Source organism: Suricata suricatta, chromosome 2, assembly GCF_006229205.1.
Source record: "Suricata suricatta isolate VVHF042 chromosome 2, meerkat_22Aug2017_6uvM2_HiC, whole genome shotgun sequence".
In the NCBI taxonomy this organism is placed as follows: Eukaryota; Metazoa; Chordata; class Mammalia; order Carnivora; family Herpestidae; genus Suricata; species Suricata suricatta.
In genome coordinates, this window is record NC_043701.1 from 59762584 (window position 1) to 59784010 (window position 21427).

General features: G+C 42.4%; 2 protein-coding genes and 1 pseudogene across 4 annotated transcripts in view; 2 read left to right on the top strand and 1 right to left on the bottom strand.

Moving 5' to 3' along the window:
- The window catches only part of NME8 (NME/NM23 family member 8), a 43772-nt gene extending 40008 nt beyond the window's left edge, over positions 1–3764 (bottom strand). The window contains exons 1-4 of one of the 3 annotated variants that reach the window (XM_029956685.1): positions 3642–3763; positions 2879–2918; positions 2740–2797; positions 2440–2546 (exon numbers count right to left, since the gene is read on the bottom strand). In XM_029956685.1, the coding sequence (XP_029812545.1) occupies positions 2440–2546; positions 2740–2797; positions 2879–2911 (198 nt within the window). In that variant the 5' untranslated portion in view covers positions 2912–2918; positions 3642–3763. Of the gene's footprint in view, positions 1–2439; positions 2547–2739; positions 2798–2878; positions 2919–3641 lie in introns of all 3 variants that reach the window. The other 2 variants (XM_029956700.1, XM_029956692.1) reach the window with 2 other exon arrangements.
- LOC115275069 lies at positions 3010–13299 on the top strand. The gene is made up of 3 exons (XM_029918675.1): positions 3010–3120; positions 3532–3952; positions 13011–13299. Exons 1-3 carry the CDS (start codon positions 3010–3012, stop codon positions 13136–13138), a joined length of 660 nt encoding a protein of 219 aa, XP_029774535.1. The 3' UTR covers positions 13139–13299.
- LOC115281544 lies at positions 6212–6994 on the top strand (annotated as a pseudogene).
- Positions 13300–21427: the final 8128 nt, after the last annotated feature.

Below are 21427 nucleotides of genomic sequence, written 5' to 3' on the forward strand. Positions count from 1 at the left end.
ATAGCAAGAAAACAACATTAATTTATATGAATGTCATTTTGTTGAGTGCACTTGAACATAACAGAAGAAAAACCACTCAGGGTTGATGTACAAAATTTTTTTGTTTTTAAATTCAACACACGCTAATATTATGAATAGTAATCTAAACATACTTTGGAAAGAACTTTCTAGCACTTCCCAGTGGGATGGCTACAGTAATAGCACAGATTGCTTGTGGAGAAGGTTGAGGAATTCTGTCTGGCTGGGGGATGATGGGAGGTCACAGTCAAAGTCTCTGGGGTTGGGAGGAGCCTCACACGGCTCTGAGCTGAGCTGAAATGAGAGCCCAACAAACTATGTGATCTAATTCTCCTTCCACACTCACCCCTCCACCACCATAGCCATGGCGAGCTCACATATATGGCCCAAGTTGGTCTCCACCCAGGTTCTACAAAGAGGAATTTAATGCCTCTAAACCACCTGGAAACACAGCATCAAGTTACACCTTCTCAGTGTCTAAGGACTTTTTGCCTTGCCTTCCTGTGACCAAGTTCCCTTCCAGGTAGCCTGACAAGTATGCAGAGGGCCTGCCTTGTTGTTGGTATCTCCCCACTGACCCCAATTATTTTCAGACACTGGCATTTTCCCATGATTCCTAGCCTGTGAACTTACACTCCTACCACTTCCAGACAAACTTCTCTACTGCCAACTTCCAGGACTCGAGAATTTTCCAACCCTTGATTCTCCATGACCCATTTGCCAGCTGCTGGAGCCCCCTGATATTGTCTTTTAACTTCTCACACCAACCCCTTGGCTACTGTATGTGGCAATTCCCATCAGGTCCCATTCTCTGTCCTCTAAACTCCATTTCTCCTCCCTGCTAAGGATCAAGTCTCAAGTCATATTCCAGATCCACTCAGGTGGCTCAGAGGAAAGCAGGCTATTACAGATTCCTCACCCTTTCAAAAACTGTAACACTCTCATTTCAAAAGACAAAGTCAACCTCTGGACAAAAAGATTTAAAAATTATTATAGCCACCTACTCTCTTGAAGAGTGAAAAGAGTAAGAGGTGAGTTTCTAAGGTGTAGACTGCTTATATGTAACTTAAGAAAAAGAAGTCCTATAAATAATGAATCTACACAAGGGGATAGAGAATCAAGGTAAGGTCAGTAAACAAACTCGTCCCAAGGTGTGGGTTGGGGAGGTCACAGAAAGACTATACACATGAAACCATGCAATGAGGTGAATTTTCTTGTTTGTATCAGGGACCATATATGTTAAATGTAATGAATAAAGATATGAAATCAGTTATCTGCTTCTGCATCTTAGCTCTAGTGCGTTTGCACTTATTTATGTCCAATAGAAAAAGAATGTGGGTCACACATATATTTTTAAATTCTCTAGGTACCACATTTAAAAACTAAAAAGAAACAGGTGAAAATAATGTAAACATATATTTTTTAAGTTTTTTAAAATTTATTTTAAGAGATGTATGCACATGCACACACAAGCAAGAGGGACGGGGGGGGGGGGGGAGAGAGAGAGAGAGAGAGAGAGAGAGAGAGAGAGACTTCCACGCAGATTCCATGCTGTCAGCACAGAGCCTGACATGGGGCTTGATTCCACGAACTGCAAGATCATGACCTGAGCTGAAATCAAGAGTCAGATGTTTAACCAACTGGGGTGCCTGGGTGGTACTCCTTGACTATACATTTTATTAAATTAAATTAAAAATCAATTATTCTTGGGCACCTGGGTGGCTCAGTCGGTTAAGCTTCTGACTTCAGCTCAGTTCATGAGTTAGAGTCCCGCATTGGGCTCTGTGCTGATGGCTCAGAGCTCTCTCTCTCTCTCAAATATCAAAAATAAAACATAAAAGAAATTCAGTTCCTCAGTCACACTAGCCACATTTCAAGGGATCAAAAGCCACTTGTGTCTAGGGGCCACCATACTGAAAACAAAGCTCTAAGCGTTTGCTAACTTGATGTGGATAAATTGAAGCCCAATAAGCTGGAATATTTTAACCCTTTGTCACATTTGGGTGCGAAGTGAGGGGGAAATCACTACCATCGAATAATCGGTAACTGGGTTATTAAGGGACCGGAGGCCTTCCCAATGCTATCCATTAAACAGTACTTGCAGTTTTTATTATAAAAGACACAACAAACGCACATTTAGGTGAAAAGAAATAGGTCAATAGACAAACATCCATTTTTAGACTTTTCCAATGTTCACACCCATGGTGAACAATTTCAACACTATAGGAATGGGATAAAAATTATGATCATTTGGATCATTTCAGATCCAGTAGAACTAAATATACTAGTAAAACTGCCAAGTAAATATTGTGCATTTCGAAGAGTTGACAGGTTTTTTAAATTAAGACAATCCTTAAGAACAATATTGAAACCCTTGAGAGTATCAAGAAAATAACAGTTTAGTGGAAAGGCTATTCTTACTACAACAAAATGCAGAAGTTCATCTTCGTTCAGTTCATTTCTCAGTTTTCTGAATAAAGGTTGCATTGCTTTGCACGGTCCACACCAGGCTTGGTAAACATCGATCACTGGAAGATGAGGATATTCATGAAAAAACAGAGTCGAAATATCTAGAAGAGCCACTTATCCCAATGCTGGGACAGGGGCGAGGGCACAGATGAGCAGGTTTTTACAGTTAGTGGGGAGATACACTCCGTGTTGGGGTGCCCTCTGGTGCCCTTGGCGGAATTGCAAATGACTGGAAAACGGGAACCCCAGTACCTGTTAGGCCTCTGTTCTGCAACATCTCATCCCACAGGCTTTGACTATTAACGACTGCCTGCAAGAAGGAAGGCGCCGTAAACAGATCCTCAAGTGCCAGCGCACCGAGTAAAGATCTTTGGTATAATGTCATACTCACCTGTAGCTGGACTTCTCGCTTTTTGCTCGCCATTTATCCACTGTCACACGAGAAAAAAGGGAAGAAAAATAGAAAATGTTTAAGAGGAAATGTAAGTGAAGCTACTCTTTATGAATTCAAGAGGCATCGTAATGGACTGCACACATTTTCTCTCGGCAGTATTGGATTATACACTCCTCTTTTCTGGGGAGAGAGGAGCAACGCCCCTAAAAGCTTCCTCAGGCTGGGCTCACGCTAACTGGGTGCGTCAGCCATACTGTCTTACTCTCCCAGTAACCCTGAGGCAAGGTAAGAATGGGAGGAGGTACAGTTCCTTAAAAGAGCTCTGTTTCCACCTAGTATTATGGAGTATTCTCTCCATTTTCATTTGCACACGTGTTGATTGCCTATGACCAGGCTCATGGATCCCTCTCCAGGGAGGTTTAAGTTTCAGGACGGGACCACTAGGGTGTTCTTGGGCAGAACATAAGCTTTCCGCGGCGTGAACCCAGTGAGGCCCCAAAGCCCCCCATTCTGTAGTGTTAGGGACGCCCAGTGTGTGACAGTAGAACCAGCACAAAACAAAGGAGTGGCCCGGCACAAGGAAACCACATCCCAGCGAACGGTGCCGGATTCTCCAACAAGCCTTACACAGAACAGAACCTCCTCTACAGCTACACGGGTACGTGTATAAGAAGGGGAAGAACAGTCCTGGGGACTCCAGTCCAGCCCCCTGGACGGGGCCCGTGGCCTTTGTGAGCACAGATCCGGCAAGTCCGGGTACCTGGGCGCAGATCAGGTGCCCAGCTCCGGGGAGCTCTCAGGCGGCGCTGCTCCAGCAGCAGACGCCGAAGAGGACTGCGGGACCGCCCCACAGGAGGCGGGGCCAACGTCTGCGCCGCCCCCTCGGCGCCCCGAGCCTGGCCCTCCCCCGTGGGGGCGGTGTCTCGTGGCTCCCGGGACTGCGCGCAGGCGCTGGGCGGCTAGGTGCGCTCGCTTTGGAACCGCCGGATTCCTGCGCTTCCCGCGGTATGACCCCTGCCCCGGTGGCACTGCGCCTGCCCGCCCAGTCCCGGGCAGCGCCTTCTGCTGCAGGTAAGCTTACCTCCTGCAGGTTTGATCGCAGCTAACCCGGGCTCCACCCCACCGTGGGACCAGATTTACAGCATAAAATTTATGCTCCTCAGATTGGAGTGGAAGACTCTCTGAAGCCCAGCCTCAGCCCGTCTCCAACGTCTGCACCTTTCCTGGCTCTTCTCTTCCTCCTCTTTCTTTGCCTTCTCCTTCTTCGGTTACTTAGAAATAATTTTAGACGTTGATTATCACACAGAGCTCCCATACACCCTTCCCTAAGCTTATCCCAAGGTCGGCATCTTTCAGGATCATAGTACTATTATCATTGAAGCCAGGAAACTAACATTAATACAATACTTCCCTACTTATATAGACCTCATACAAATCTTTTCAGCTTTCCCACGAATGTTCTTTCTGCCGGAGTACAACTCCAGCAGGTCCAGGGCTCCCTGAAGGATGAATGGTGTTGGCAAAAGAGAGTGGGAGAGCCTCGGCTTTCTTTCTTTTCTGATCACCAGGCAGGCTACGCTAGCCTTCCCGAGAGTCAGCTTTGTTTATTGAAAAAATGTATGGGGTACAAAACAGAAGTGGCAAGTGCCTTAGACAATAATTTCTGATAACAAATTCTTTGTTATGTAAACATTTCCCAGAACATAGATTGGTAGAAGACTCATGCATAACCTTTATCAATAAGTGACTAGATGTTTATCATATGGGATAGGAAGGAATCTTTAGCGTTCAAATACAAGGCAAAGTTTTTAGCATAGCAAAGAGTTAGGTCTTTGTGAGCAGGGGTCAATAGCCTGTTTTCTGAGGGGAAGAAAAACAGGTTTTCTCAGGAAATGTAACATTTGTTCCTATAATCACAAAAGAAGAAACTCCTATAACAAGTTTTTCACAAGGTACAATTCACATATTTTTAGCATAAGAAGGCAAATCACTCCTGGTATCAGTCAGTCAGGTGCCTTGGGGGTTGGTGCTCAAGCAGAAATTGAGAGGGGGTTGAGTGGAGGTAGATGCTGGTCTCCATCTGACTGTGGAAGGCCTTGCAAACCCACCTTGCCTCACAAGATTTTTTTCCTCTCCTTATGAGTTCCCCAGCTTCCTGCATCTTTCTTTGATCCAGGATCCAACCCAGAGTCCTGTAGTGACTGCATTTAACTGTCAGGTGTCCTTGGTCTCCTTTAATCTGGGACAGTTCCTCTGGACCGTCTTTCTTTGTCTTTTATAACCTTGACATGTGTGTCTTATCATTTGGATGTTTGTGTCTTCTATTTCATTGTGTAGAATTGCATTTGCAGACTTTATATAAGGAATATTTTTAAAGTAACTTTTTCTTAAAACGTATTCTCCCTTCTTTTGCCAAACAAGTTATATCCTTTATACTGAACATCTTTTCCAACTTGCTCTATTTTCTCATTTTCTTAGAATACAATTTGCTATGTCTGCTGACCATCCTTGATGATCTTTTTCCTTTTGGTGCTGTAACATTTGCCTATGAGCTCATATTTAGGAGGGATCACTTTTCCAGTGAGCCCCTGTGTCAGGACTATGGAAGTATAGCTCACAGTGCTGTCCTGTGTGCCTTTGCTTGGCCTCAACAATATTTAGCATACCGGATAAATTGTGTGTTAATTTCTTATATTTCCCATTTTACTAAGCTGAAAATCTGAATCCACATCTATGTATAGCACAATTCTGGGACCTGAATTTCTCATCAGTGATTTCTCATCCACATAGAATTACTATGGATGGCAAGCATCCTTGCCTCTGTCACTAAGTCAGATGGGGGAGGGGTATGTTTATAGTCCCATTTCAGAAATGGGACAGCCCGTCTTTATTTCCTGTAGGTAGTTGCAACTCACTTTAAACATGGAAGTTGAATCCTGGACACTGAGCCCCATAGTGTGTGAACAGATGGGATGTGGATCTCAGAATCCCAGCCCGACCTGTTGAGGTTTGTTCTCTGTTCTAGCACTCCAGTGAGTCCTTCCTGTTTCAGGCATGCTAACCTCTACGATTTCAATTTCCCATTTTGCTTTTCTTTCCTAAATATTTCTTCTCTTGGTGTTCAGCTAAATGAAAAATTGTTGAAAATGTTTTAAACAGTTTTATTTTATTCAGTATTTCCACATGTGTAGACCTACACTGGTCATCCCTCTGCACTAGTTTGCTCAACCATGGTGGCTGGAAATTAATCTGACTTTTCATCTCACTCCTCCCCTGTGATTTTATAATTTTTAACTTCGCTTAAAAATCAACTCTTCTCTGGCTGGAACCATGGTGGGTGCAAAAGAGAAGAAAAAGAAGATTCCCCCTGTGCCAGAAACCCTTAAGAAAAACCAAAGGAATTTTGTAGAGTTGAAGACCAAGCGTCTGAGAAAGAAGTTTGCCCAAAAGATGCTTCAAAAGACATGGGAGAAGCTTATCTATGACAAAGCTTTGCATTACCACAGGAATATAGGCAGATGTACAGAACTGAGATTTGAATGGTTATGAAGGCAAGAAAAGCTGGCAAGTTCTACATACCTGTGGAATCCAACTTGGCATTTGTCATCAGGATCAGAGGTATCAACGGAGTGAGCCTAACGGTTCAAAAGGTGTTGGGGCTTCTTTGCCTTTTCCAGATCTTCAATGACAGCTTCATTAAGCTCAACAAGGCTTCTGTTATGCTAAGGATTGTGGAACCATAAATAGTATGGGGGTACCCACACCTGAAGTCAGTGAATGAATTGATCTACAAGCATGGTTAGGGCAACATCAACAAGAAGCCAATCGTTCTGACAGATAACACATTGATCGCTCCATCTCTTTTGAATATGGCCTCACTTGCATGGAGGATACGATTTGCAAGATCTGTACTGTTGGAAAACATTTCAAAGAAGCAAACGACTTTTTATGGCCCTTCAAGTTATTTTCTCCACAAGAGGGAATGAAGAAGAAGACCACCCATTTTATAGAAGGTGGAGGTGCTAGCAACAGGGACAGCCAGATCAATAGGCTTATTAGAAGGATGAACTAAGGTATTGACCATGATTACTTTTGAAACCTGGTCAGTTAATAAATGACTACTTTCAAATAAAAAGAAAATTCAAACTTTCCTCAAGTTTTCTTAGTTTTCTACAGTAAATAATTTTTAGAGATAATGTTTCTGGGCCATCCTTAGCCACTACACCTCCAGAGGTCTTACTTTTTTTCCCCATTGCCCCCATAATGAAGTTCTCTCTCTTCACCATTTGCCAGAGTGAGACTGGCTCTATTTGGATAGATAGGGTGAGTGACTGGCTTGATCTGGGAATTTTTTGTGTCCATATTTACTGGGGAAGAATTCTCTAGTAATATCTATAGCTGGAGTAGAAGTTGTGTGCATAACATCAGGTAAATTCCCTGGTCTTCGCAAGTTGCACAGGGGTCACTCTGTTCTACTGAGGTGGCATCTTTCTTGTGACCTTTTTATTTCTGTGGTTTGCAAGAGAAATAACTGTCAATATTCCTGACTAGTGTTCATCTTGATTCTGAGGAACACACCTCCTATCAGCCCTACCACACTCACCATTTGTCTTTCCAATATGCTTAGCTGTTTCTTGATATTAAGCTGTTAGCCACCTGATTTGTGGAGAGCATCTCACAAGCCTTTGTGCTTTCTGCCCAGAAAGCCATATGGTAAACCTTTGGGGAACCTAAGTTTTCCTTTGGGCTCCTGTTGACAACAACACAGGTGTCACAGACTTTCCTCTTTAGGGACCTCTTTTTAATGCCAAATAACGGGTTGGACCAATGAACAATCAAGGGTTCACTTACCGACATGACATCCTGAGTCTGGTGAAATAGCAGTTATTAGAAATATGTGACAGTCCTTTTCAAATGCCAGATGGTGAAATGAAGGGATAATATATACCCTTCGTATGTATCCTTAATAGGGGAAATCCTATTAAGAAATCATTCTGTAAGTCATTCTGCTCATCTGTTTGGTTCACTCTGAGAATGAGGATCCTGTCTACACAGGCCCATTGTATCCCTTAACCTTTTAGTTGCTTCATGCATCCCAAGTATGACTGCATCAGCTGGAAGTCTTTTGTTAATAAAAGTCTTTGCTAACCCAATAATACACCATTGTGCCAGCACCTACAGAAAGAATTTAACAGGTGCCACAAGGCAGCTGTGGGAAGTGGCGGCTCCGCAGCAAGTGCCTGCCCGCAGCACCGCTCTTTGTTCAGAGCCGGGCAGCCTGGTTTCACGCCTGGCAGTGGGTCCTAGGAGGTTTTTGGGGACTAAGCTCTAATAACAGTGGAGTGGGGCAGCGAGACTTTGATTGTTCTCCGCGGAGGTGGGAACGTCTCCTCCGCCCTGGGGGTCTTCAGGGAGGCCTGGGGTAGGCGTCCTCCAGGGAGAAGGCTCTGGGAGCAGCCGCCCAGCTTCAATAATTCAAGCAAACGCTTCACATAACACTTTTGCTATTTAGAGAAAACATCATTGATACAAGAAGTTTCAATCTATTCTTAAATGAGCACATTTACCAACAGTCAAGACATGCAAGGCAATAGGTGAAATCCGGTTTTGAAACATCATTCCCACTAACTGCAAAAAGCTTGAATGTCGAAACTTTGAAACATACACCTGGTGAGCCTTTGCTTTGGGTCTTTCCAGAACAGACTTCAAGGACAAATGTTACTTAAAATAAAATGATAAGTGACAGTTACTCTGAAAATGTTACTTATAATAAAATGCATTTATATTTATTATAGGAGAGGGGAAGTTGTAAATGCCAAATAGCCTTTGAGAGGTACTACTCCGGAAGGGATCTAATAGTTCATTTTTCTCCTTGTGTATATTTGACATTGTCATTTTCAGATTCAATAAAAGCGTTCTCTCCTATACTTACTAACTTGTCTTTTTTTCCCCTCTCACTCAGCAATATATATAGTGTTCCCTTTGTTTCTCTCGGATCATAGTTTTATTACAACCCATTTCATCCATAGATTCTCTGAATCCCTAAATATATATGATAAGCCAGAGAAGAACTGGGTTGCAGAATTATTTTTACTTTACACTCTCGAGTTTCTCTCTGGTATCTAGGGCCACTACTTATACATAAACACTCAGAATTTGTTAGCAAATTAGTGCTTTTGAAAATAGCAGATATTCTTGACACATTCATGAACTCTTTAATGAGGATATACTAAACCCATATTTTAAAATTCAAACAATCTGGCCCAGGTAGACTATAAAGTAGTCTGCAATTAGATAGACTATAAAGAAAATAAATGGCTTAGGGATTTACTTTAATTCATCAATTTATCCAGAGATAGAATCTGACTAGTCTTTCTAGGAGAACTTTATGCAACTTTTTATTTGTTTACCTATTTTTCTTAGATCAAAGATTCCAAATTCTGAATTCCAATTTAAAAAATTTTTTAATATTTATTTTTGAGAGAGGAAGAGAGAGAAAGCAAGAGAGTAAGTGGGTTAGGGGGAGGCAGAGAGAGAGAGATGAAGACACAGAATCCAAAGCAGGCTTCAGACTCTGAGCTGTAAGCACAGAACCGGATGCGGGGTTCAAACCCATGAACCGTGAGATCATGACCTGAGCTGAAGTCGGATGCTCAACTGGCTGAGCCACCCAGGTGCCCCTGAATTCCAATTTTAAATATCATCTGAATAATAATACTGAAGCATATATTCTCTTTTCCCATTGACAAAATGAAGCCTCTGAAAATCATGAAAACTTATAATATTAAAACCTCATGTTGAAAGAACCTATTATTACTATAATCTATTGGAAACTGCAAGATTGATAGATCTGGACTGGGAAACTCATTCTGTGTAGTCTTTAAATCAGAGCAAATCTGCTTGCCTGAAATTAATCAGGATGAGGCTTTGAAAATCCGATCTTCCTCTGTGCTCACAGACTCAGAATTGCAACAAACCACAACAGCTGACTGTCCCTCTGCAGTCCCGGTCAGATTTTTAGGGCAGTTGCAATATTATTTTCCACACATCGTGACATCTCTTGCTACATTCACTTAAAGCCATGATTCTTAATAAATCAGACAAGAGGAAAGAAAGGCAGGTGTGGGAGAGTGGCAGAAGTACCTTGTGACATCTGAGCCATCATCAGTGCCGTGCTGGTAAATGTTAACAACTAGCTCTCTTGGAAATTATTACAAATTTTTGCCAATTTTACTGGCCTAAATAATGTGTAGCAACAGGTAGCAAATGGCTAGAAAGTATACAAAATTCCATTGCAAATTCCAAATAGCCAGTTTTTACAGAATGTGTCCACTGATTTTTGCCAGACTCTTGCTTTCAAAGCCAATTTATCATTGCAATTCATTCACAACTTGCCAGAATCCAAGTATGAATAAATGCTTGGCCACTTTTGCCAATAAAATCATGTTAAATGTAGAAACATGTCTAAATACCAGTTTTCATACAGTTTTATCTCCTTACCATGAGTGTCTTCATAAAGTAGTAATTTTCTCACTGTTTTAAAATATTACTCTAATCTTGAACACACAGAAAATGTTGATTATGTTTTAAAATATATCTGTTAGATGGCAAAATACTGACAAATACATGTCCTCAAATTTGAAACTCTTTGCAAAATAAAAATAAGCTTTCCCAGGAGATAGCCAGTAAAAGTCTATGTGGGAAAAATATTTTCATAGGTAGGTACTCTGCCTCTGAAAAAAAGCCACAAAAAGCATTGCAAAGATTCTACTATGTTAAAATCGTGATTCTTTTATTATTATGTTAATAAAATTCACAGTTTGGATGTAGTACGACCTGTATAGAATGGTTTGGATTGATGACAGCCTTATTTCTCGAGCTATTTGGAACACCACAGTGACTCTTGGCCAACGCTATGGAATATGCTAAGTAACTCATGCAACTACAGGTCCGTGAGTTGTTTTGGAGTGGATGTACAAGCCTGTCAGCATCATTCAGGAATAACCATTGTATTCAGGATTTGTACCTCCTGATTTTGCTGGAGCTCAGGAGTGAAGGGTGAAAAGTGAGAAGAAAATCAATGGCCACAGGTAGCTGGATGTGCCTATGCGGGACCAGCTCCCTGCAAGAAACACTCATCAGAACTTGAGCTTCCTGCTGCCTTTGCAGGTGTATGGGTGGTTGAAGACCTAGAGACAAAGCAGGTTCTCTGCAACTCAGAGCAAGAGGACAAAGAAGGCACCGAGGACGCTGCTGCTGATGAATACGTACATATTAACAAAAAATAATATCCTCATTTTTTAGATTAGAAAGTAAACACAATTAGGAAAAAATCTACTTTTTTTCCATTTTTAAATTTTTTATTTATTTTTGGGAGACAGAGACAGAGCGAATGGGGGAGAGGCAGAGAGAGAGGGAGAAACAGAATCTGAAGCGAGGCTCGAAACCAAGAAATAGGAGATCATGACCTGAGCCAATGTCGGATGCTCAACTGACTGAGCCACCCAAGTGCCCCTTTCTTCCATTTTTTAAAATTTGTATTTATTTTTGAGAGAGGGAGAGAGAGAGAGACAGAGAGAGAGAGGGAGACAGGGGATCTGAAGCAAGCTCTTTTTCTTCCTTTAACCTCACAGGTTATTTTTACTCACCTCAGGGAATATGTGTAACACATTGAAGACTCCTGAATATGAAATCAAGATATTCTCAAAATATCTGGGCAGGAGATACAGATTTGCAGATGATTGGCATATTAAGGACATAAGAGTAGAGGAGATGCTCTCCCCCCCCCCCAGGAAAGTGTGTCATTTGAAAAAGCGAAGCCCCAAGAGGGTACACTAGGAACATCAAGGTTTGGGAACAGAAGATGTGAAGCTAATGAAGGGAACTGAGAAGGAATAGCCAAAACGGTAGAAGAACCACAAGCAGATAATGTCATAAAAATCAAAGAAAGAGAAAACGTAAAGGCAACAACTGTCAATATCGCCAAATGCTACAGAGTGGTCAAATTAAAAAATGGTCAAATGAAATGTTGCTCATGTGCCCTGAGCAACAAAGAAGGCAGTGTGGATGTTGTGAGAGTGTTTTCAGTGGAGTGGTCTGCGGAAAGTCACTTGAGGGAATGACAACTCAGAAAGTGGAGGCAAAGATAATCAACAGCTCTTTCCAGAAACTTAAGGATGAGAAGAGGATGGTTGCCAAAAAGAATGTGGTGGTGGCGGGCTGGTTTAACTTCCTTTTCAGTAAGGTGGGAAGAGGTTTGCTACTCTGTATTTAAATGCTTATTTTTAAAAGTCAGGAGAGGGGCGCCTGGGTAGCTCAGTCGGTTAAGCGGCCGGCTTCAGCTCAGGTCATGATCTCACAGTTCATGAGTTCAAGCCTCTAGTCGGGCTCTGTGCTGACAGCTAGCTCAGAACCTGGAGCCTGCTTCAGATTCTGTGTCTCCCTCTCTCTCTGACCCTCCCCTGCTCACACTATCTCTGTCTCTCAAAAATGAATAAAAAATCATTAAAAAAAATAAAAAAAAAAAGTCAGGAGAGCAAAGGTGGAAAAATGGTAGCCTCTGTAGATATGGGAAAGGACCTCAGAGGAGAAAGGCACACTCCTTCCAGCAGGACCAGAGAAATGTTACAGTAAGTTTCTGTCTCCTGCTTTACTCTATTTTATACATTTATTCAAATATCTTATGCTTTTACTGACTTTTCTGCTGTCTATAGGCAAATTATTTCTACTGCAAGTATCTTAGAGGTTCCCTGCAACCCAAAAATGTTATCATTTAAAAATCTATACCCAGGGGCTCACTTGGTTAAGCGTGGGACTTCAGCTCAGGTCATGATCTTGGGGTTTGTGGGTTTCAACCCCACTTCCGCTTCAGATCCTCTGTCTCCCTCTATCTTTGCCCCTCCCCTGCTTGCATTCTCTCCCTCTCTCTCTCTCTCTCTCTCTCTCTCTCTCTCTCTCTCTCTCTCTCTCTTTCTGTCTCTCTCTCAAGTAATTATTAAATAAGTATTAAACAAATAATAAATAAAATCTATAGCCATAAGCTATATGTTTATCTGCTCAGTCCATCACCAGCCCCTAAGACCTGACCTTTATTGTACTCACTGACTTTTGTCCCACTTTTGTCCTCAAGCTCTTCTTTCCAGCTTAGCTCTGAAGACAGGCAAAAGGAAAGCAAAACCACCTGGAGGCATAGGGACTGCCCTCCCCAGCCCTCCAGCCTGCCCAGACCACCCTGACAAGTTTGAGCTGAACTCCTGACTCAGGCCTGCGCAGATGGTGAAGCAACCTCTAGAATGAGGGACAACCAGCTGGAACCTCATTTACATAACATATAAAAAGACATGTTTCCTTAAGGGGGGTGTGCAACCTTAGGCCCACCGCTGCATGGGATGACAAGGCTTCCCTATCCAAATATTCATCCGAACCCTAAATGAAAGGAATCCATTCTCCCTTGCTCTTGGAGTCACGGCTTTGGAAGTCATTCCCTGCGATCTCCTTATTTGCGGCAAGTAAAAATTTTTGTGTGCACCAACTCAACCTGGTGCAGTTTCTGACTCACCAAGGAGCAACCTCACATTGGTGACAAATGTAGAATCCCAGTTCTTGAAAAATTCACATAAAATGCAAGAAAAAGTGAAAAAAGATTAAAACATAAACATCCGGTTTATGCCCATATAAATGGTCTCAGATAGAAGTAACGTATCTCATTGGCAGTTGCCATTCAGGTAAAATTACTTCAGACTTTGGTAGAAAGAAGTCTATGTATTTCTGATCTGTTAAGTACTTTGCCTTCTCAAGTTCCAGTCTTCTTTATTCCATACTGTTGGACATATGGTATCTTATATTACTAATTATATATAAGACAATTACATAATAGATGCTACATATCACATAATACATAATATAGAACTATGTATGTAATATATATTAGTTTATCAAAAATGTCTTTACTTCTAATTTACATTTGTGAACTCAATGAAAACACAACTATCATAGACAATGGTCAGCTGTCCTTGGTTCAGATAGGAGTTCTGGTTTTTACCTTTTCTCTTTTGTCTGAAGGAGAAAATGTTAGGAAATTGGTCAACTTATTTTCTCACTCATTTCTCACTGGCAAAAATTTGTTGAACAGCAAAGTGTTGTTCTAGAGCCTGAAGATGCAGAGAGAAATATAATTTCATTTCTTCCATGATCCTACTGTCTGCTCCTGTCTTAGCATGCCAAAGCAAGGGTGTTATGATTAGGAGATACATAGGATAACTGGAAAATTGGTTGAAGAGGAGGTTCATAACAGCCTGGAGATAAGGAAGGGACATCCTGAAATTCTGGTCTTGAGCCTTTTCGAAAGACAAATAGGAGTGATTAATTACTCTCCCACTCTCCATAAGGAACGGGAGACAGGGGCAGAAGGTAAGGAAGAGCTAAACATGGACCATGGAAAGAAGTGGTTGGGGATGAAGAGGAGATAAGGGAGAAAGATGACTTTAAGGCCAAGAAAACAGGATGTGCAAAGTGATAGAGGGATCAAAGAGCCTGATTTATGGCTCTGTGAATGTGATGCTCAACATGAAATAAAGGATCCATGTGGGATCATGATGATTCTGGAAAGGTACAGAAGATCCCACAGCATGCTAATGCATGTAGACTTCTAGGAAAACAGTATGAGCTTCTCAAAATTTAAAATGGGAAGATTTGGAGGCACCTGGATGGCTCAGTCAGTTAGGTGTCCAACTTCAACTCAGTTCATAATCTCATGGTTCATGAGTTCAAGCCCCACTTCAGGCTCTGGGCTGACAGTTCAGAGCCTGGAGCCTGCTTCAGATTCTGTCTCCCTCTCTCTCTGGCCTCCCCAGCTCTCTCTGTCTCTGTCTGTCTCTCTCTCTCTCTCAAAAATGCATAAACATTAAAAACTAATTTTAAAAAATAAACAAAATGGGAAGATTTACAACAGATGGATGATGTAAAAAGTTGCAATTCTAAAATAATAATTAAAATAACTAATGTGACATAGGTGTGACAATTGGAATGAATGTAGATGGGGAAGTGAAACCAGAGATAAGATAGAAGCCTATTGCAGCAATCCAGGAGGGCTCGGCAGGAGCGCCTGGGTGGCTCATTCGGTTAAGCCTCTGTGCTGACAGCTCAGAGCCTGGAGCCTGCTTCTGATTCTGTGTGTGTCTCTCTTCCCCTCCCCTGCTCATCCTTTGTCTCTCTCTGGCTCAAAAATAAATAAAACATTAAAATAAAAAATAAATAAATAAAACTTTAAAAAACAAAACAAGAACAGGAGGGCTGGGCTAAGGACCTAAGTGAAGGCAGAGATCACAGATAAGGGGCAAAAAAGATTTGTGAGATATTTGGGGGTTAGTATCCACAGAACTTGGGAAGTAGCACTTTGCAAGGGTGAACAAGGAGGACAAACCACAGAAAACTAAAGTTTCAGATTTCAGTGAGTAAATAATGAGGGATGTAAAAAGAGCTATCAGAACGGGAGGGAAGATCATGAGTTCAGGGATTTTAAGATGACAAAGTGGAAGGAGAAGACTAATGAGTCCAATCATTATTTGACCGTTAAGTCAGGATTATTATGATCCATGTAATTAGTGAATCCCGAGGGAACAATAAGGCAAAAGTCCTTGGGTAACAGCAGGATCAACCTTGCTCTGTGCAATCAGTAATCATGACCTGAGCCGAAGTCAGTCGCTTAAACCACTGAGCCACCCAGGCGCCCCACAATGATTTAAAGTATACATAAGGCCCAGAACAGTCTTTGGCTTATGGTGCACATTCAATAATTATTATATGTTGTTATGCAGAAACAGAAATCTAAAATATCTCAATTAGCACTCCTGTGTGGACACCTTATTCCATTAATCTACCTAAACCCTGAAAAAGTACCTTTCCACAAAAATTTCTATCACTGTTAAATTGAATGGAGACTACTGCTCTAAAGAAAATGCATCAAAGTTAAAAAAAAATCTTCGCCCTGCTACAGGTGTATGATATTGATCTTGTGACATGGTATACATAGGTCCTGCATCATTTCTTCTTAAGGGGGTACCATGTTTTCTCCTGTAATCTACTTAATATTTTGACCCGAAATTGCCCAATGGAAAAATCATGTGGAATAGAAACTCAAAATCCAGTTTCAAGACACGTGTGTACTTCCAATTATTTGTGGATTTTTTTTTTCAATTCTCTCCAAAGTCCAGAACAAGTTGGAAGGACTTTTCATAGGAGGGTAGTGGAGTCATGTCAGAACCCCTTGCTAGACTCTTCATTGCTCTGGCATGAAGTTGTCCCGACTGAAGCTGAAGCTGCAGTCTCTGGCCTTGCTCACAGGGAAGTGGGGAAGATGTGTGAGTCCTCTTTGTGGATGCACACATGGCCATGTTTACCTACTGATCTAGTACCCCGATGATATTACTGTCAACATCTCTGCCTCTGCTCTCCACCTTCATTATTTATTTGAATCTGTTGATATTCATGAAATCTTTTCTTTCCTGAGAAAAGCAAGAGACATTTGAGTTGGGGTAACCCAAGACCCTGGAGAGAATGGGGGCTTCCATTTCCACTCTGCCCTAAGGAATGGATTTGAATTTTCATGGGATATCAGCCATTTTTATTCCAGGAAACAGAATGTAACTCACATGGACAAACTGGAGAGGCATTAATGAATGTACTGCTTCCAGAGATGTGAGCAGAAATGAGGAAGCCAATAAGGGATACTGATGAAAGCAGACGACATCCAGGCCCAAAGAAACAAAGGGAAAGAAAAAAACCTTAATGGAACCCAAGGACAGTGGGGCCACTCCGCAGGAGCTGTAGCCTAGAAGGCATGCAGGCCATACTAGAACTGTGAAGACAAAACAAGGAAGGGACAGAGAATAAATGCCTCATCCTCACTCCTCCCTCTAGATGGACTTGATAGGGAAAATCTGCTGTAAGATGGCCAACAGGACGAATAGGAAATACCATTCCCTGATTAATGAGGAATGCAGAAGTAACTGGCTATAAATTGTTCCCTCTGCTAATCCTCTGGGCTCAGACTTCTGCAGAATGATCTCCTCTGAGCCCACCAGTATAAAATAAACCTCCTCCCTTCCAAGATCTCTGAGTGCTGCTTGGTTCTTCCACCAGTGACCCAAACCAGATTCTGTAAGATTTGGTTCCCTGATCAGGAAATCCAACCATGCTGGCCCATTGTTGCTACCAGTTTAGGAAAACAGTGAGGTGGTGACAGAATGAGGAATTGAATCACAAAGGAGAAGGCATTCCCAGCCTGAATTTAGGCAGTCTCCAGCTCGGTTGCCTTGGGCCGACCCTGATCCACAATTCCCTCTGGACTCAAGGAGACTTGGCAAAAGAGGACCTGGAAGTGATGTTGGAAACTGGTAAGACCTGGGCCCTAAATCTATCCTGCCCACACATAGTGGTGGAAAGGGGAGCTGATTACTCTCCGGAGATCCCAGTGGATCTCATTCATAGAAATTCTGTGGAAGAGAATATAATAATAACCTCTAATGTGTATGTGAGTGTGAATGTGCAACTCGGTTTGGCTTGCCTGCCAAGTTCGATTCTGTGGCTCCATGGGTGGGCAGCCTTAAAGTCTCCAAAAGCCTACAGAGTCTGAGTGTGCCTGTCTGTGATTTCCGTGGTGAATGGCATACAGTCCATGGTGACGTTGGAATAGTTTCCAATCATAAGTCACAAAGCTGGGACTGCTACAGCTAAGCTTCACCTAAGTTCCTTTGGGACATGACCAGACAGGCATCTGACTGGTCTCCTCATTAGAAGGGCACTCCTACCCCTTTGTCTGTCTTTGTGACACCGCCTCATGGGAACATTATGGGGTTAGGACAGAGCAAACCCACAGTTCTTGAAACTATGATTAACAACTTTGAGAAGGAGGTTTTCAGGAGACTATGGAATTAAGATGACCCCTATGTGAGTTGGAATGGCCCACTTTTGAGGTAGGATGGCCCTTAAGAACCTTAGATGTTCCAATGATCTGCCATGTCTGGCATGTTATTACCAGAGACCCAGGTTACTCTGACCAGTTCCTGTGTATTGACTCCTGGTTAGAGATTGCCCAAAACCACCCCCGTTGGGTGCAATTTACCTGCAAAGAATAGGGACAGACTAGGGTACCAAGGTCCCGACCTCCACAAATTCCCGCTGGTGATCTGGAGGAAGAACCAATTTTGCCATAGCCATATGCTCCCCTGAGACCATCAGCACCTGCCCCCCCTCCTCCCTTTTACACATCCCCTCCCTGGCTCCTGATACTCCACCACCTCCAGACTTGACAGATCCTCTCTCCTCCAGACCAGCAGCCAGATTGTGCCCTCGGCCAGGTGCAGGTGCTCTCCAGATGCCACTATGAGAAACTGGTATGCTGGCTGGGATGCCAGATCGAGGGAAACCTGAGAGACGTAATGAAAATGGAACCCTCCAGCCAGGCTGCTCCATGATGTATTACCAGCCTTTCTCCACTACTGATCTCCTCAATTGGAAACCTAACACACCATCATATTCTGAAAAACCACAGGCAATGATACCTAATGGAGTCCTCTTTCAGACCCACCGACTTGGGAAGACTACCAATAGCTGCAGACAGAGAATTATGAGAGGAGCTTGGCAATACCTTGAGGAACATGCACCAGCCAGTGTTGTTGATCCTGGCACCTGGGCTAGTACTCCCGCACCTAAAGAACATCCTATGTGGGACTTAACTACAGAAGAAGGACAAGTCTACATCTGCTGGTAACAAGAGGCTCTCCTCCGGAAGATTTAAGCAGGGGCTAAGACACCCATAAATATGACCAATGTACTCTCAATTACTCAGCAGCAAGGGGAATCCCCCAGGGAATATTATTAGAGGCTATTCGAGGCTTACTGCATTTACACCCCGTCTGATTCTGAAGCACAAGAAAGCCAACAGATGCAACCCCTCTTTTGTGGCCCAAGCCACTCCTGATATCAGAAGGAAGCTCCAAAAGCTTGAGGGTTTTCGTAGAATGAATGTCATGCAGTTGATCGAGGTTGCTAACAGTCTACATGAACAGGGATGACACTGCCAAAAGGGGAGCTGAGAAAAAGGTGAGGAAAAAGTCAGCCTCCTTGCCACTGTTTTAAAGGGAAAGGACTATGAAAGGATGGAGGAGGTCCCACCACCAAAAGGCGGGAAGCCCAGGACCTCCTTAGCAAGGGATCAATGCACAAGTAGAAAGGACATTGGAAAAGTAAATGTCCCAACTGGGGAACGTCTCAGAAACTCAGCCAATATGTAAAAGAACCCTGTGGAAAAGATCTTATAGAGCTAGCAGGAATAGATTCAGATTGAGGGGGACAAGGCTCACTTCTTCTTGGCACCTATGAGTCCATGGTCAAAATGAAAGTAGGGGACCAAACTATGACTTTTATTAAATGGGCTGAAATCGAGGGGGCCACCCAGACCAAGGACAGATGGTGAAAACTGCTAGCTGGGTGCATCTTCATCCCAGTGGCCCTCAGAGGGCATCTAGTTGGTGAAGAGACAGCAAGAAAGATAGAAAGAGCACCCAGGATGGAAGCCATAGTCTTTTTGTAACATAACATTGGAAGTGATATCTTATTTCTCTGCCCTCTTTAATGCCTAAGAAGTGAATAGTCCATAAAAGGAGAGATGACACAGGGGCAATAATATTAACCAGGGATCGTTAGAGGCCTTCTTAGCTCTGCTGTTCACAATATTAAAAGGAATCCATAGAACCCAACAAAGTGGTAACTTGAATACTGACTGTATCCTAAAGTCACACAATCACAGTCGTCTTGAAATTACTTAGGACATACCATATCCCCTTTAAAAAGTGACTACATATATATTTTTTTTTTATTTTAGAGAGAAAGAGAGTGCATGAGTGGGTGAAATGGGCAGAGTGAGAGAGAGAGAGAATCTTAAACAAGTTCCATGCTCAGTACAGAACCCAACATGGGGCTTGATCCCACACCTTTGGGATCATTATGTGAGTTGAAATCAAGAGCTGGACTACCGGAGGCCCGCTCTGGCTGGTCCAGGACTCCCTGACGGGGTAGCAGCAGATGAGAAAGAGAGATTCATGCAGTTTCTTTCTTTCTTGGCATCATCTTCCTGGCATCATCATCTTCTTCTATCTCTATCTCACCAGGTTTTGAGCCTTTATTTATAGACTTACGACATCAAATAGTGGAATTTTTACAAATAATTCTCAGTGATAAAGATGCTTTGAAAAGGGTGCAGAAACAGGTTTTACAGAGGCATTTCTTCAGAACTATTCTAATTACAATGAGGTAACTTACACATCATAGGATAACAGGATATTCTCAGTGAAAAGCAGATAACATACACATTTGTTTGAATCGGTAGTAAATCTTACAACTACGAAGACAGGATGTTTTCAGTGAGAAGCAGATAGCAAACACATTGGTTTATAACAATAACGCTAAGATTCAGTCACCAACAGGGCTAGGAGACATTCTATTTGGCTCACAAGAGGAAGAATGTATTCTTGATGGTTAGTTAAATAAACCTTTTGTCAACCTTGTTCTTTGATGTTGAAGATGTAAAGGCCATAGGTGCCCTAGATGAGCTGGCCTTTGCATATGAGTTTAAGTTGTAACTACTCTTACCCATCCTCACAATGGGCACCAAATTAGCATATGTATGCCCAGTAATTTATGCCTGGCTCTTGTTTGTTTCTTATTCCTAAATTAGGCTTTTTCTCCGGGCAAGGGTAAACATTATTTTTGTGTTCTTTAACCCCCTTTATTTTTCATGTCTTAAGTTTGTGAAGCTCAATAGAACTTTTCGACAAATATCTGCAGTGCTTTGTTTAACTTCCTCTTTATAGACATGGGAATATGCTTCTTCCCATGAGGTATCTGGGGAATATCAGTCTGATTTGGAACATTGTGAGGCCTAATCAATAGCAACAGCCTTAATTTTACATGAGCAATCAGTAGCAGAAGGAGATGCCAGCTTCCATCACCTGTGGCAGGAGCCATGCAACGTCTACCATTTCCTTACTGTGACCGTGTCATCCAGCAAGGCCGATGCGGCTCCCAGCATTGGACACTCAACTGACTGAGTCACACAGGTCTCCCAAAATTGATTGAATATATTTTTTATTTTAAATCCAAGTTGGTTAACTATAGTGTAATAATGATTTCAGTAATATAATTTCGTGATTCATCACTTACATATAACACCCTGTTCTTGTCCCAACAAGTGCCCTGCCAAAGTCCAGCTCCAGCAGGTCCAGGGGTCCCTGAAGGATGGACCGTGTCAGCAAAAGGGAACAGGAGAGCCTTGGCTTCTTTCTGATCACCAGGCAGGCTACGCTAGCCTTCCCGAGAGTCAGCTTTATTTATTGAAAAAAATGTATGGGGTACAAAACAGAAGTGGCAATTGCTTTAGACAATGATTTCTGATGACAAATTCTTTGGTATGGAAAAATTTCCCAGAACATAGATTAGTAGAAGACTCATGCATAACCTTTATCAATAGTGATTGACGTAGGTGACTAG

What these genes read in the sequence shown, in the direction of transcription:
- LOC115275069 (XM_029918675.1), top strand. Translation starts at nt 3,010, where the DNA reads ATGGACTGCACACATTTTCTCTCGGCAGTATTGGATTATACACTCCTC. An exon ending in GCTGGGCTCACGCTAACTGG is followed by an intron (nt 3,121 to 3,531) that starts GTGCGTCAGCCA and finishes CCTCCTCTACAG; the next exon opens with CTACACGGGTACGTGTATAA. An exon ending in GGCAGCGCCTTCTGCTGCAG is followed by an intron (nt 3,953 to 13,010) that starts GTAAGCTTACCT and finishes TTTGTCCTCAAG; the next exon opens with CTCTTCTTTCCAGCTTAGCT.